Source organism: Drosophila elegans, unplaced genomic scaffold, assembly GCF_018152505.1.
Source record: "Drosophila elegans isolate 14027-0461.03 unplaced genomic scaffold, ASM1815250v1 contig_208, whole genome shotgun sequence".
Taxonomy (NCBI): Eukaryota; Metazoa; Arthropoda; class Insecta; order Diptera; family Drosophilidae; genus Drosophila; species Drosophila elegans.
This window is the reverse complement of record NW_024545578.1, coordinates 24,328,237-24,343,783: the sequence shown is the minus strand read 5'-3', so window position 1 is coordinate 24,343,783 and position 15,547 is coordinate 24,328,237. Positions and strand designations below refer to the sequence as shown.

The 15,547-nt window shown below is 41.3% G+C and overlaps 3 protein-coding genes across 4 annotated transcripts; all 3 read right to left on the bottom strand.

The window, feature by feature from the left end:
- Positions 1-976: 976 nt before the first annotated feature.
- On the bottom strand, positions 977-1,750 carry LOC108143171. The gene has a single exon (XM_017267416.2). The coding sequence runs from the start codon at positions 1,656-1,658 to the stop codon at positions 1,164-1,166; it is 495 nt and encodes a 164-aa protein (XP_017122905.1). The 5' UTR covers positions 1,659-1,750; the 3' UTR covers positions 977-1,163.
- A 1,333-nt stretch (positions 1,751-3,083) lies between these two features.
- On the bottom strand, positions 3,084-6,603 carry LOC108143127 (organic cation transporter protein). 2 transcript variants are annotated; one of them, XM_017267368.2, is made up of 6 exons: positions 6,162-6,603; positions 5,853-6,090; positions 4,726-4,829; positions 3,890-4,659; positions 3,648-3,829; positions 3,084-3,587 (listed from the first exon to the last, which is right to left on the bottom strand). In XM_017267368.2, the coding sequence occupies exons 1-6, from the start codon at positions 6,380-6,382 to the stop codon at positions 3,384-3,386; spliced, it is 1,719 nt and encodes a 572-aa protein (XP_017122857.2). In that variant the 5' UTR covers positions 6,383-6,603; the 3' UTR covers positions 3,084-3,383. The 2 variants fall into 2 exon arrangements, with proteins under 2 accessions (XP_017122857.2, XP_041564284.1); XM_041708350.1 differs by lacking the exons at positions 5,853-6,090; positions 6,162-6,603 and adding an exon at positions 5,130-5,242.
- Positions 6,604-10,233: 3,630 nt separating this feature from the next.
- Positions 10,234-15,518, bottom strand: LOC121467069 (organic cation transporter 1-like). Its single transcript, XM_041707932.1, has 6 exons — positions 15,172-15,518; positions 14,882-15,110; positions 14,711-14,814; positions 12,005-12,780; positions 11,762-11,943; positions 10,234-11,700 (listed from the first exon to the last, which is right to left on the bottom strand). The coding sequence occupies exons 1-6, from the start codon at positions 15,402-15,404 to the stop codon at positions 11,524-11,526; spliced, it is 1,701 nt and encodes a 566-aa protein (XP_041563866.1). The 5' UTR covers positions 15,405-15,518; the 3' UTR covers positions 10,234-11,523.
- Positions 15,519-15,547: the final 29 nt, after the last annotated feature.

Genomic DNA, 15,547 nt, shown 5'->3' with positions numbered 1-15,547 from the left:
TAGGGTGGAGTGGAAATTTTGATTTAATCCAGGTATTTGCCGAATGGGAGCATTTAAAAAGTGTATTTATGTAGTCGAATGCTTATTCATTTTACGTCACAAAATTTTATATTAGATATTTTGTATGTTGAAGGTCACGAATTTATTACCTCGTGAGGAGGTGTTTTTGTTTGATATCAGAAGTTTCTGTTTGAAATATAGTTAAAGTACCCCAATATTATTACCATGGTTTAAAAACTTTTATCTACGCTTCAGTACTAATTTTATTTTTACAAACTACGTTTGGCAAGACTTTATAGCTTAACTAAAAAGAAAGGTAGCAAACTTTGGCCATTTATATACCCTTGCAACTATTCCAAAAACTATAATATTTTTAAAACAACACTATTCCCATTTTTTTGGATTTTATGTTTTCAAGCAGTTATATGATATTTTTGTCCGATTTTAATAAAATTAGAAACGTAATTCTGAAAAAATTAATGGTTTATATTTTTCATAATTTCGTCGTGTTTAAGATATTTGCTTACATCTTTCTCACCATATAAAGTACATATATTCTTGATCAGGATCAATAGCCGAGTCGATCTAGCCATGTCCATCTGTCTATCCGTCTGTGTGTACGTCGAGAACTCGTAAACAATAAAAGCTAGAGGCTAGCAGATTCTAATAGTTCCTAGGGCGCGCAAGTTTATTTAAAAACGGAGCCACGCCCACTCTAACGCCCACAAATAGCGAAACACGTCTGTCACGACACTATGATACTTTTTAGACCTTTGCTGTAATACTCTGAGCGTTTGTTTTGGTCATATCTATCGGTAGACATAAAAATGTTTAAAATCGAGCTATTATTTATGAAGTCCTCTGCCGCCGCTCTGCCGCCGTTCTGCCGGCCCTCTGCCGCTGCTCGGCCGCTGTTCGGCCGCTGCTCTGCCGGTAATCGAGTAGACAGACAGAACAAAAAGGTGCTCTGCTTGTTTTGTTTTTAACACGGTGAATTTAGCACAAATATATTTAAAATGTTAACCTTAAATTGTTGTGCTAAATATCATTTCAATTGCAACATAACCATAAAATTGTGCAGTAGAGTGTGAGCAATATTATGTAAGCGATGTAATATGAACAGCAAAACATCGAGAAAAAGAGCCAATTCAAGTGTCGATATCTTAGATCTCAGCTGGTGGCGACAGTGCCTCCTTGTCCTGTCCCTCATTGTGCTTCTTCAACAGATTGTAGGCCTCGATGCGCTCCTCTAAATTGCCCACCATCACCCACATCTGGCTGGCCAAATACCAACTCGGCGGGGGATTCTCGTTGATCATGATCATCAGCTCTTGCAAGCGCTGGCAATCCAATTTATTGGCCTCTTCCCGTTGATTGGTCATCACTGAGTTTATCAGTGGCTCCCCGGATCTTGGTTCGACGACGCGGTCGGTTGGTTCCACCTCCATGGCACCGTTCTTCGCCGCCTCGCAGGACTTCTCCTGTGGATCGGGCACAAATGGCTGCTCGGCGACCGGAGCCTGGATCTTCTTAAGCTTCGCCGGACTCTGATCCGTTTCAGTGCTAACCGAATGGCGGCTGCTGTGGTCGTCAGTCCGCTGCACCGCCAGGAGTACCTTGCCTGAGCCGATCTTCGAAATGCGCTTCCTTGGGGCCATAACTTAAGTTAACTCCCCAAATTTTCGTAGACTTTCTTTTAATTTCTCCCGAAAATCGTAACAGCTCGACTAGCCAAGTAGCTTCGATTGAAGTCAACCAGCTGTCAAAGCCAAATAAAAAGCCCACTTAATGCTCGTAAAGTCATAATAATACTCAACCTAAAAATAGTGTTGTCACCTAAAAACTCTTTAACTGCATTACTTTTTTCAGGGTAACCAACCGGTTTCGTAGCCATTATTCTTAACCGGTAAAACCGAAACAACCGTTACCGTAACCGTACCCGGAACCGATATGACATGTTTTTGCCAACCGGAAACGTAACCGAAATATACAGCAACCGGAATAACCCTTGCCGATACCGAAACATAGTACCGATTCACCAAATTGATGGTGCATACTTTTAGGAGGAAATTCTTACCAGGGCAGAGTTAACTGCTCTAAACTTAGAAAAGTTGTAGTTTTTGTTGCTTAATCACTTTCGAAAACATTAGTGCAGAAAACTTATTATAAGCCAAAAGTTAGCTTAAATTAGCTTACAAAAAGTAAAAAATTAAAATATAATTTTGTAAGTATTAGCAAATAACAATAAATTTTTTAGACATATATCACTTGGAAAGTGACTGTGGAAAGTTAAGCTATTTTTAGCGATTTCCCGCTTAATAAGCTCATTTTTTAAAAGATCGTAAAACAAACTTTTTTTGTAACAACCTGCCCAACACATGAAAATTTATTTTATAATTCAAAATCAAGTATTTAACATTTTTTGAACTGATAAACAGACACCGAAAAATGTTGATTTTGAGATACACCAAGGAAAAAATTGTTTAGGATATATAAATGGCGAACATGTGCGGCACGCATCTCTGGTAAAGAAATTGTTTGTGTTGTAAACGTTCTTACAGTCAAACATATTAAGTTAATTTCGGAAATGCCTCGATTACAGAGTAAAAAATTGTAGAGGAAATGAATTCGATTATGTTTAAACAAATTGGAAACAACGCCACCTAGCGGTGTGTGGCTTTACTAAGCCAGCGACAGATATCATGTAGAACTTAATGTAAAAAAAGGTAAAAACAATTAAGTATATTATTTCTAAACATAGGGTAAGCAGCATTAAATTTTCGTCCCTCAACGCCACCTGGCGTTTGGTGGCTGCACTAAGCCAGCGACAAAATTCATGTAGAACTTAATGCAAAAAAGTATATATACATATGTATGTGTCAAGCCTCCTGGGTTTTTAAAACAGTTTTATGTTTTTGGCGATTTTATGCTTTCAAAATATAAGATAATTAAAAATTTCATTATAAATCGGATTGTTGTATTTATAGCTATACCTCGAAACTCTTGTGAGGGCTTTTTACTTAGGATCACCTGTGTACCCGTCTTATTCAACCATATCCCCAATGAAAAGAAACATTTTAAAATTATTTCATGGCAAAGCTTGATTTTTTCCCTGCCATTAGCGGACCGATTTGATCACCAATATGCTAACATAAAAAATAAATAATGACATTTACAGACATTTTCTAACTTATACAATATTAAAAGGAGCTAAAAAGGCAACAAATAAAAATTGACGAGTTGTGCGACCAAATCGGTTTCGTACGGACAAACCTTAACTAACTAAAAAACACATTAAAAAATCAACAAATGCATTGGCTCTCACTTAAGCTAAGACGTATCTGGCTGCGTTTAGCCTCTTTTCAGTTCCCAGTTGCAGATCATTATTGGGAGCCATTGGGTCCCTCCCCCAGCTCCTCCTCCGCGACCCCCTGACCCCGTCGCTTGGCCAGGTTCAAGTCGCGTGCCTCCTCCATGGTCGTGGGCAGCACCTTGTCCGCCGTCTCGGGGAAAGCCAAGGTCAGGAAGCCGCTGATCAGAGCGAAGGTGGCGAACAGTATCTGCGGGGCGTAGATGTAGTACTTGGCCTGGAAGAGAAGTGGCAGGGATTAGGTAACTAGCCATAGAGGATGTTACGCCTTCCTCACCAGCAGCGGAGTTTGGGGGGCCAACATGGAGCCGATGCGTCCCACCATGGAGCAGAGGGACAGCAGGCTGTTCCGCACGTTGGTGGGAAAGATCTCCGACGTGAAGAAGTACAGGATCTGGAAGCTGCAGGTGATGGCCAGCTTGCCGATGAGGAACAGTGTGAGGGAACCCGCGTAGTTGTCTGTGGGAAAACGTAATCAGTTTACTTTTTGCATAATGTAATGAGATGGAGACCCAGTACCAGCTGCCACTCCCGCGGAGGCGCCCATGCAGATGGCACAGAGCAGCATCGAGGCGCACAGGGAGTAGCGCCTGCCCACGCGGTCCATGATGACCAGGGGCAGCAGCAGGCCCGGGATCTGGATGAAGCCGTTCAGCATGAAGTTGGTGTACTTGCTGCCGCCCAGGTTGACCGAGTTCAGGCTGAGTCCCAGGGCGATGAGCGTGTGGGTGAACCAGCAGAGGCAGCAGTTGGCGATCCGCAGCGAGAAGAAACGCACGGCGCGCATAATTGGGTACTGGCTCTCGTTGGCCTGGCTCAGCTTCTGCCGGTTGGTGGCCAGCAGCTCCTCCACCTGCTCCTCTGGTAGCGTGCGCTTGTTGATCCGTGCCGCCCGGCGCAGCACGGCGGCGGCCCGCTCCTCGGCTCCCTGGCTGAGCAGCCAGCGCACGCTCTCCGGCAGGATCCAAAGGAACAGGATCTGCAGAATGGCCGGGGCGTAGAGGACACGGAGCAGCCAGCGCCAGTGCTGCACCTGGGAGGCCAGGAATCCCAGGAAGGCCTCGCCCAGCGCATAGAAGATCGTAATGATCGTGGCCGCCGCCACGCGCCGCTTGGGACCCACCAGCTCGATGGCCAGCAGGAAGGCGGTGGGGAAGAGGGTGCTGCCCACGGCCATGTCCAGGAACTCGAACGCCAGAAACATGGGGTAATTGCTCGACAGCGAGCGGATCACGCCCATCAGCGCGCTCAAGGATCCGGCCACGGCCAGCATGGTGCGTCGTCCGAACCTGTGACAAATGGACAAATGAGGCTCTCGGATTGGAAAATCTCTGGCCAACTGAAAGACAACTTACCGATCCGCAAAGTATCCTCCAAGGGGTATGCCCACGAACTGTCCTATATTGTTGACTGTTCCCACCATCGATAGCTTCCATTCGTCCTCACAATATATGCCGAACTAAAAGGGTAGTGAAATTATTAATAAATACTTTTTATTGCATTGGTACACGGAAAAAAAAGTAGTAAATCCAAATATTGTGTTTTAAATTGAAATATTTTCCCTTTTCATTTTTCATTTGACTCTTTTCGGTTTTTATTTAAATATCTGAAAATGTAATTTAAATTAAAACCAAATAAAATGCATTTATATAAATGGGAAATATTTTAAATCTAATATTTTCCACATTAACTTAAATTTTTAATATGCATTGTATTTAATATTATGATTTCATATTGCATTTCATTATTTTATATTTACCAAACTAAAGGGGTAAGGAAGTTATTAATAAATACTTTTTATTGCATTGGTACACGGGAAAAAATGTGGTAAATCCAAATATTGTGTATTGAATTTAAATATTTTCATTTTTCATTTGACTGTTTTCGGGTTTTGATTTAAATATCGGAGTGTAATTTAAATTTAAACCATATTTAACTCAAATAAAATGCATTTATATCATATGGACACTAATATTTTCCACATTAATGAAAGTTTTAATATTGATTAATTTAATTTAAACGATTGTATTTAAAATTATGGTTTATAATTAATTGTATTGTTTAATATACAAATTTAAATTCAATAGTCAGATAGTAATTTTTACTTTTCCATTTTTTTATGAGTGTAAATAAAGAATAAGTAAAATAGTTATCGTTTTCTATAAATTTTGCAAAATTAATGATCATGACTACATGCAATTAAACTGAATCTAGATAGCCTACGCTTTGTTTTTCCAAATCGACATTTGCCCATACTTACATACTTACAGTACGTGTAAGAATTCGTATAAAGTTATTATAGTGGATGAAATTAGCTATTAACTAATGACTATTGCCATAAACATTTATACATGCCACCTAAAACCTTTTCGGCTTAGGTTTAGTGCCTATTACTTTTGAAATAAAACCGAGTGAAATGGTATCAAAGTAGGCACTTCCTGAGACGTTCTTATCAGTACTATCTGCCTCTGCGATTACCCACCTCCGTTGATATAGTCTTCTCCTCGTCTCTGAACTTGAAGTCGTGTCCGCAGCTCTCCGTTCTGTTGCTAAAGTACTCCTCGGCGCAGAAGTCTCCGGAGGGGGCAGCTCCCGAGATCTCAGTCTCGTTGACAGCGAATCGGTGACAGGCATCCCAGGAGTTCTTGTAGGGGATGGTGAAGTTCAGCCAGCTCTCCACGTAACCACTGCTGCCACTGTCGCACTGCGGCACGTTACACCTAGGGACAGATTGGGAGAAGGGGAGTCTTAACCACTCACTCGACCGGATTCACGGACATTTTTGGCCTACCTGTGCACCACTGTGCTCGCCGAGAACACATAGGAGATGGAGAAGAAGGCGTTGAAGAGCATGGGCACGCACAGCAGCACGTAGTTTATGATCTGATAGCGGCCGAACTGCCCGATCCGCACCAGAATGGCGTCCAGCGAGTTGTCCTCATCTCCATCTGAGTGTCCATTGGTTTTGCCATTGCTCACGGAGCTGCCGTTGCCCTCCTTCTGGCTGGTCATTGTGATGTTTTTTTTTTATCTGAAGTGCCGCCAGACACGTGGGAGAATGCACTTTAAATCGGTGTTTTATAACTCGCGCGGCCCGCTCGCGATCTTTCCGCCTCGACAAGTGTTAGCCAAACACTCGAATTTAGACGCTCTGGAGCGTCTCGCTGGGAGCAGTGGCACTCATTGACTGATTCAGCCATAGCTCACCATCTGGTTAAGCTCGTTTCGCTGTGTTTTGATTCGACGCTCGCATGTCTCTTTCCGATTACGCGTCTCTCGTGCGTTTCTATTTTTAATCTGACCGCCGTCTGCTCTTCTCCATGCGGCGCTGTCTTCCCTTCCTATCGGGATCTAAGTCTTATCAGGCCCAATCCCAATCCAACACTATTTGCACTTCCCAGCGAAGGGAGTACATCGACCATGGGCTCTAGTCCCAATCCAAGGGTCTAACACCATAGCGTTAATATCAATCGATATGGCAACTGGTTCGCTGCTGCTGTTTATCTTTCAGACGGCGAGACATGGTGTCTGCTGGGTGACGGTGGTGGAGGTGGAGGTAGAGGTAGAGGTAGAGGTGGCCAACAGCTGTTCCCGCCTGTTAGCTGATTGCTAGTGGGTCAACAAGTGGTCACTATCTTACGCTGTTTGCCCGATGTCACTACCTTTGGCCCATGTGTCCGGCTCCTGTTTGCCTTTACACTTGATTTACTCTTGTTACGCGGGCAAGGTTAAAGCGTCCGATGGTCAGGCACCTGGTTTTGCAGTTCAACTATCTGGGTTTTTATTTCCTGCATGGCTAACCTAAGTTCATTACTTTGCGAGATCAATGCACTCATCATCCTTTCAGGCATAACCTTGGATTTAGGCTGAGCCCATGGTCTATGCATAAAATAATATGTTAATCTCCCACAGCTCCCTCCATATCTTCGTAGCTGTACATATTTTCAGTCCGGCTTTCGGAATTTTCTTTACCGGTTTGAAGCTATTGGTTTTACCTTTTTCGGTGGTGCTATTATTTCTGATACCACGGTTTGTAAATTTAAAGGATCCTCTGGACAAAATATCCTTCAAGAAGGGCGAAGTTAAACAGGTCATCGGAGACACAAAGGTGTGCGCCTAGATAAATGAAACATCAAGTTTGATTGGACCTCTCGAGGAATGACTGTGGAAAGTTTCCTGTTTAATAATAAGGCATCAAGTTTTACGCGAATTCCAGTGTCTTCTAAAAGGAGCAGCAGCCAAAAGGTACTGGCACTTAATGGAAGTCAAATATGAGTTTGACTTCTACGCTCTGACCTGCGAGATGACCAGAACATTTTCGTCCGATAATGGAGCTAATGGAGCTAATGGAGCGTCGCCAAGGTTTCAATAAGCCTTTTGACGATCATACAAAAGATACCAGAAGAAGATTTAGTAAGCACTTTAAAAGAAACCCTTAATTCTTAGATGGGTGCTTTTCTCTCAACTTTTCCTGCTAAAACAATGGTGGAGTCTAAAGGGAGGCAACCCGGAGTTGAGCGATGCCTTAATAGAAAACGCACAAAAACCCGGCAAATAAATGAAATCGAGAAATGGTCAAAGAATTTCAGCGGATGGACTTAGGAGAAGGAAGCGGCCCCAGCCAAAATTATATTAGCATCAACTAGGAAAAGGTTTTTTTATTGGTGACAGCTCGGCAAGCTAAGTCGAGAGAACATGAGACTCTTAAATACAGGGCATGAGTCGAAGCCACACATTTATTGGCGCCTTATAAGCAGACACCATGAAAAACAATGGAAGCGGTAATGGGAAGTCGTACGTATGCTTAACGCATCGATATCTTCAAGCCTGTTAGCCTGATAAACCAATATGATCCTTAAGTCTAGTGCAAGAATTTCGCAAGCCATTAAAACATCAAACAAAAAGTTCAAACTTTTGTCCACCCTAAAGTGGAGTCTTACAACATCTACACTACCCAATGACTCAAGCAACCAATAGGTGCATCCAAACTTTATAGTTTTGTGTTTCACAATAAGTCTGGGTCCAACATTTTTTTCATGAACTGAATTTAAATAATTTCCAAATCAACCGGGTTCATTGCTCTGCAATGTGATAACGGACACCATAGGTTATTGTACGACAACGGAATGCTTGACTTTGCACCCGAGTTGAAGGTAAAAGTAGTTTAGTCCTTGAATTTGATCTGAGTGCAATTATGGGAACAGTTTATGAATGAAACGGCATTTGAATAGGAATACTGGAATTCACCTTTCACCATTTCTAGCCCTACACCTCTATATAATGGGCTGCTAAGCTAGAAGAACAGGGACAGCTCGGCCGGTCGCCCGCGATCATAAAAACACGTGGCACAGCGCTGGCCAGTGAAAGTACAACTACTTAAATTCTAATAAAAGTGTTATTCCTTTAACAACCTGATTCTGGAAGCTTGAAGTCTTTTCCGTTGACGAGGATACTCACATAGCCTGGAAGTTCCTTACAATAATATCCTGGTATCCTAAATCCACAGTGAACAAATTGTGAACAAGTGATTCTACGTATTTATCCTGGAGATACCGAAACAATAACAATACGATAAACAAAATTCGCCAAATCCACTATCAGAAGTTATATATAACAATAAACCAACAATAATGAATGAGTAAATATACAAATGTAATATAAATTCAAATAAATAAAATAACCAAAAGTACATGAAAAGCCCGAGTGCAGTAGCAAAGTAATTTGAGAAACAAAGTCGCGTTTCGAGACGGCCTACATATATAAATATGATTCAGTTATTTTTATACTTTTGTTGTTTTATGTTTGATTGCGAAGTAGAACAGCCGCCTCTTTCTTGCACGCATATATATTTGCAATCCATAATCCTATGATGCCCAGGATCCAGACCGTAGAGATCTCATCGCCGGATAGAAATTGGTAAGTTTATCACAACACAAGTTTTATTATATTTATATTTATTTATATGTCTATTTATACGTGCAGCAGAGTTAATCAAAATATTAATATTCTACATACTGTAGTAGTATTTTTTTTTTTATATTAAAAAAAGAAAGAGATAAATCCATATAAGCTTTTACATTTATTTCTCCACTGTATTCGTTGCCATGTAATAGCTTTTTATTATTAAACTTTAACATACATACTTTCATGTATTTGCAATTAAAATTATGTAAAAAGTATTTACTCCAAATTTGATATATAAATAGTTATTTTTATTTCTGCAATCCGTATTATAAGCACGGGTAAACTTTTCTAACAAATAAACATATAATGTAATCCAAGTTTAAGCATGACTTGGTAGAAAGCAATTGACTTTTAGCAGGCACGTTTAAAATTGTTCTTGTTATGTTGGAAAGGGAAGAAGCTACCAAGAACCACATCCAAGCCGGCGAGTTCATCCGAGGCAGCCAGGACCAAGTCCTTCCAGGACTGGGGCACTAATATGCCCACATAACACTCTACCCGAACAGCTCCTTAGATGATTAAGTGGGAGCACAGTGCACACAAGTCCAGTGCCTGACTGACTATTCGATCGGCTGGGCTGACGAGCAGATTGATAAATCAATGATAAGTGCGATGAGGCCACAATAAATTGTTGGCGCGCTGTAATTGAAATCGCTGATAGATATATGTAAGGCACTGGCCCCACTGAAAGCCAGCCATAAATCGGTAATACTCCGCGGCAATGCTGGCCATACAGCTGATAAGACCCGACTGCAATCGGAATTAGATAAGTACTCGAACTGAACCAATATTTATTTTGTTAAGCCACTTCTATCAATTCGCTTATGAATCGCAGAATTTACTAATTGAAACTCAACGTAAGATTAACGTATAATATTATAAGTAAAACTGCACCCACATACAGTAAAATATCGTATAATAAATTAAGTTATTTTTACAATATTCGTCGTATGAATGGAATATGATATGTCTTGATTGTGATATATGGTAAGGCGCCCATTTGGCCGATATCATCTTCTCGACTTGGCCAATAAAATTCTTAAGATTCAAATAGACATAATCAAAAAACTGAATCACAGTTTTTTTATTAAATGAGAAAAATGAGAAAAATGAGAGCCAAACAACATTGTATGATTTCTATTGGCCCACCTTGTATAATGAATTTAGTCAAAAGCAACGCAGTGTAGAGACATTTTTGATTCTATAATGTTTATAGTTTTGTAAATTGATCAGCAACTTCGAGTTATAGTCATGGTTTACTATTTCAGGCTTACGGTTTTAATTGTAAATTGTAAAACCGGAAAACAATACTATGGTATGGTAGCTTCCATGGGAACGATCGAAAAATTGATTTAAAAATCGACTTATGTAGCAGCATTGTCGTAAAACAAATAAACATAAAAATCTAAGTATAGTCATTCAATAGAATGTAACAACACAAGATTCGGCTTTTAGAAGTTTTATTCCTTTCGTGTAAAAATTCCTTTGGCTCAATAATATGGTTTTTCTTCAATTTATTTTTTAAACTTCAAATTTTCTTAAAAATAAAAGATATTTTTTGTGTTAAACATTTTTGAAAATGTACTGGAAATGAATGCAGCTCTCATTTTTATGTTGGGATTTTAAAATATTTTTACCGTATGTATATCTCATTGTTAGTGGTCCTAAATTAAATATTTTAAAATATGTTCATTTTTCAAAAACTGCATACATATAAGAGAGAAAAATTTAGTTTTTTTCATGTTTTACATGTTCATTATTTTTCTATTCTTTTTCTTATTTACAATGATCAACTGAGAAAAGAAAAACGCAACATAAGTCGAACTGAAATGAACGGTTTTAGACTAGTTTGGACTCGTACGTAATATTATTATTGAAATTTCTTCATTTTGTTTGGTTATTTAAAAGGGCTTAAGCTCTTTTATTACCTTAAATTCTATAGGTTAAACAACAAGAAATCAGCTTTGCTGTTCATCGAACATGCTCAATTTTCAAAAGATTTTGTAGCTTGTTGTACAACTTCATATATCAAACCAACTTAGAGCACCATTAAGGTGTCAGCAGCCTTGCCAAATTTCTAAATTGTTTATTGCTCAATCTTTACTTGCAAATTTGTTGGTCATCGAAACTCGCACGCTCCAGTTACGCTGATCACCGATACTGTCGACGCGATAGTGCCACGTTCTCGGTTAGGCGACACTTTTCGGGACTTTTACCTTGGGTATACTCCTGTCCAGAGCTCGTGCTTCAGCCAGCGTGGTGGGCAGCACCTTGTTGGTGGTCTCCGGAAAGAACAAAGCTAGTCCCGAGCAGGTGAATCCGAATAGGGCAAAGAGCAAATGGGGGGCATACTGGTAGTGTACGATCTACAAGCAAGATGGAGTTTAGTGGTGTGATACCTTGGGAACTTATGGACAAGTTACTCACAAGAAGAGTGGTTTGGGGGGCCAGCATGGAGCCAAAGCGACCCACGCTGGAGCAGAAGGAGAGCATGCTGTTCCGGCAGTTCGTGGGAAAGATCTCTGAGGTGAAGAAGTACAGGATCATGAAGCTGCCCGTGGACACCATTTTGGCCAGGAAGTAAAGTATCGAGGAGGCGAAAGGACACACTGCGGCGGGAGTTCTCGTTAGTTTTTTTCATTTTAAACCATCTGTCCCAGTCAAGCTCACCTTCATCCGTGGCGGCCACTGCCAGGAGCAGGGCGGCACAAGTAAATTGGCAGGAGCTGAGCGCCCAGCGCCGTCCTATCCAGTTCATGAGAGTGGTGGCCATCAGGATACCCGGCAGCTGCATGAACCCCGTCATGCTGAAGTTCTCGAACTTGCTGCCACTCAGCTGGGTGGAGTTCAGGCTCAGGCCCAGGGCGATGAGGGTGTGGGTGAACCACACGAAGCAGCAGAGAGCGGTGCGGCCACCCAAGGCCTGGAAGATCTGTCGGACACTGTAGTGGCCGCCGGAGGCGGAGGACTGCTCCACCAGACGGCGGTTCGAGCGGATCAGCTCGTCCAGCTGCTGCTCCGGCAGCTCCTTGCCGTTCACCCTGGCCACCCTACGCAGCGTGGCCTTGGCTTCCACCTCCTTCGACTGGCTGAGCAGCCAGCGCACGCTTTCCGGCAGCAGACAGACGAAGGTCAGGTGCAGCAGGGCGGGAGCGTAGAGCACGCGCAGCAGAACGCGCCAGTCGCGCAGGAAGTCGGCCAGGTAGCCCATCAAGGCCTCCGCCAGACCATAAGTCAGACTAATCATGGTGGCGGCCACCACGCGGTGCTGCGGACCCACCAGCTCCACGGCCAGCAGGAAGGCGGTGGGGAAGAGGGTGCTGCCCACGGCCATGTCCAGGAACTCTAGGCTCAGGAAACTGTAGTACTCCGGCGCGGTGGAGCGAGCGAGTCCGGCAAAGGAACTAAGCACCCCGGCGGCCACCAGTATCAACTTCCGTCCATATCTATAGAAAAACTAGAGTTGATTAGTAATGCAAAGGCAGAGATTAAACCAAAGCAAAGGATTTAGTCGTTACCCCAACTCACTGTTGCAAATTTTATAATCTCGTATAATTGTTTTATTTAAAGAAAACTTTGCTATGCAATTGTCAGGGAAAAATCGGAAGATTAGGGTGTCACCTCATGTAACGGCCCGGTTTTTAAGCTTTTTTTGAATTTTTTTTTTTTTGTAGAACCAGGGAAATTAAAAAAATAAACTTCAAGCCTATTTTTATATATATTAAGTAACATCTTAACTACAAAAACAAAACATTTTTTTTTAAAATACTTTATTCTATGGGACTTTTGAAGCTACAAAGTGGTCCATCAGCGACCACGATTCAGACTGATTGGCTGGACAAAAAAAAATTAAAAAGCATGGTAATTTTTGGCTCGGAACCTTAACATTTAAACAAATTTTAAAAAATTGATTATTTGAAAAAGGTTTTTAAATAAAAAAAACGATTTTCTTAAATCTGGAAAAAACGGCTTGACCTTGTCATTCAATATGCCCATAAACGAAATCGGTCAAGTCGTTTTTGCTAAATCGTGGTCGCCAGTTAAAAAAAAAACATGGTTTCGAGAAAAACAGGTTTGAAAGTTTATGTGCCAATGAAGCCCTGAACAACCTGTTAGAACACTTTTGCTTCTCAGTGTTATATCTTTAACGAATATTTTTTATAAAGAATAAAATCTACTCCGAGTCGTGTCAAAAATGCCAATTTAAGCTTTGATAAAGTTCAAGAACGCTATTTTAAAACCTTGAAAACAGTTTTTCTTTCCGTGTTTATAAATACAAAAAGCTTTTGGAATTTCAAACATTCAATGACGCCCATATCTGAAAACCGGGTACATTTTCCAAACAAATGAAATTCCCGATTCTGTGATACCACTCAACCAATCAACACAGATTTGACCAATTATAGAAATTGGTTAATTAAAAAAAAAAAAAAAAAAAAAAGAACAAGAAATAAAGAAATGAAATGAATTCTTACATCTAAATTTTTATTATATTTTTAGCTCAATTACTCGATCGTTCCTATGACAGTTGTATCGTTTTCTGATTAAAACACAAATGAAAGTGTAATTCTAAAATAATTTTAAAAATAAAAAAATTTATTGTTAGAAGTTAAAATTTTTTTCATTTATTTTTTTATATTCCGGATGTTTCTATGGTAGCTATATGATAAAGTTGTCCAATTTTTATCAAATTCAAAACTAAAATTCAATTCTTAAATAATAAGCCATCGAAGAACTAACAAAAAAACAGCAAAGATATAATTTATATTCTATTTTTTTCAGTGGTTCCTATAGCTTGTTACGATCATAGAAAGTCATTTTTTGGAAACGTTTCTTGCAGATAGCTTTAAAACTGAGACTAGTTTGAGTAGAAACGTTCGACTTTCCTAGTGACGATGATCAAGAATATACATATACAATTTATAGGGTCGGAAATGTCTCTATCTTGTAAACTTCAGACTGCAATTATAATACCCTCTGCAAGGGTATAAAAAGGGATTTCCCGATATCCAGATTCTCTAAGTGGTATTGTCTTCGTGATCTCGAGACTCACACGGAAATAGGGACAGGAAGTATATTTATATATCATTTGAACAAGTAAAGGGTATATACCAATCGCCAAAAATATGTCGACGAAATAGTTGGTGCGTGCTTGTAATAATCGATCCCGTTCGACTTAATTTCGCCCTTTTGCACTCAACACCAGTTTGGTTGGATTCCGAACTTGTTGTGAATAACAAATTCAAATTTTTGTTGGCAATACGATGCGAAAGTTAAACAAGTATGCTTGCACTTAAAAATGTCATTGCACTGATAAGTGGCAAATATTTGACTAATTCTTATATAAAAGTACTTGTATTTTCGTGTTTAACATACCGATCGGCTAGATAACCCCCTAGGGGTATGCCCACAAACTGTCCTATATTGTTGACTGTACCGACCATCGATAGCTTCCACTGGTCAGCGCAGAAGATGGCGAACTGTTGATAGGAAGAGGGCACCAAAGTCAGATCAATGCCCCGATCTCGGAAACACCAACGGACCTACCTCACTGGCAATCGTATTGTCGTCGTTGCTCAGCTTGAAACCCGCATCGCAGCCAACTCGTCGATCCGCATCGAAACTGCTGGCATTGCAAGAAGCTTCATCCGATGGATCCGATCTCACGGCGTAGTGCTCGCACTGATCCCAGCTCCCGTGGCGCTGCGGAGTGGTGAAGTTCAGGAAGGGAGCCTCATAGCTGGTAGCCAAATTGTCGCACTGGGGGATGTGGCATCTGTGAAAGACTTCTAGAGCTAAAAATGGCAATGGCAATGACAACCCAATGACTGACCCACCTGTGCAGCACTTCTCCGGCTGTGAAGACGAAGGAAATGGAGTAGAAAGCGTTGCAGATGATGGGCAGGCAGAGCAGCAGATAGTTGAAGATCTGGAAGCGACCGAACTGGCCGATCCCAATGATGATCGCGTCCAGTTGACTCTCCTCCGTCGCCTTCTCGGATTCCGCGGCCTCCAATCCGGTCTCTGGCTTCTCCGGAACCACCTCCAGTGTGGGCTGCAGTTTGGGCATGTTGCTGCTGCTGCCGATTGCGCCAAACGTCGCCAAGTGACTGAGTCCGGCTTGGAAAACCGCACGACCGACGCTGGTTGCCCTTAATTGGCTGAGCTATTCACAGCGGAGAGGCCCGCCGTCCGCGAGCAGTTTTCACACGT

Excerpts from the sequence above, each read along its gene's own strand:
- LOC108143171 (XM_017267416.2), bottom strand. The coding sequence starts at position 1,658 with ATGGCCCCAAGGAAGCGCATTTCGAAGATCGGCTCAGGCAAGGTACTC.
- LOC108143127 (XM_017267368.2), bottom strand. The coding sequence starts at position 6,382 with ATGACCAGCCAGAAGGAGGGCAACGGCAGCTCCGTGAGCAATGGCAAA. Across the intron at positions 6,091-6,161 it reads GCGAGCACAGTGGTGCACAG|GTGTAACGTGCCGCAGTGCG; the intron begins GTAGGCCAAAAA and ends ATCTGTCCCTAG. Across the intron at positions 4,830-5,852 it reads AGAAGACTATATCAACGGAG|TTCGGCATATATTGTGAGGA; the intron begins GTGGGTAATCGC and ends CTACCCTTTTAG.
- LOC121467069 (XM_041707932.1), bottom strand. The coding sequence starts at position 15,404 with ATGCCCAAACTGCAGCCCACACTGGAGGTGGTTCCGGAGAAGCCAGAG. Across the intron at positions 14,815-14,881 it reads ACAATACGATTGCCAGTGAG|TTCGCCATCTTCTGCGCTGA; the intron begins GTAGGTCCGTTG and ends TCCTATCAACAG. Across the intron at positions 11,944-12,004 it reads AGTGGCCGCCACGGATGAAG|TGTGTCCTTTCGCCTCCTCG; the intron begins GTGAGCTTGACT and ends CTCCCGCCGCAG.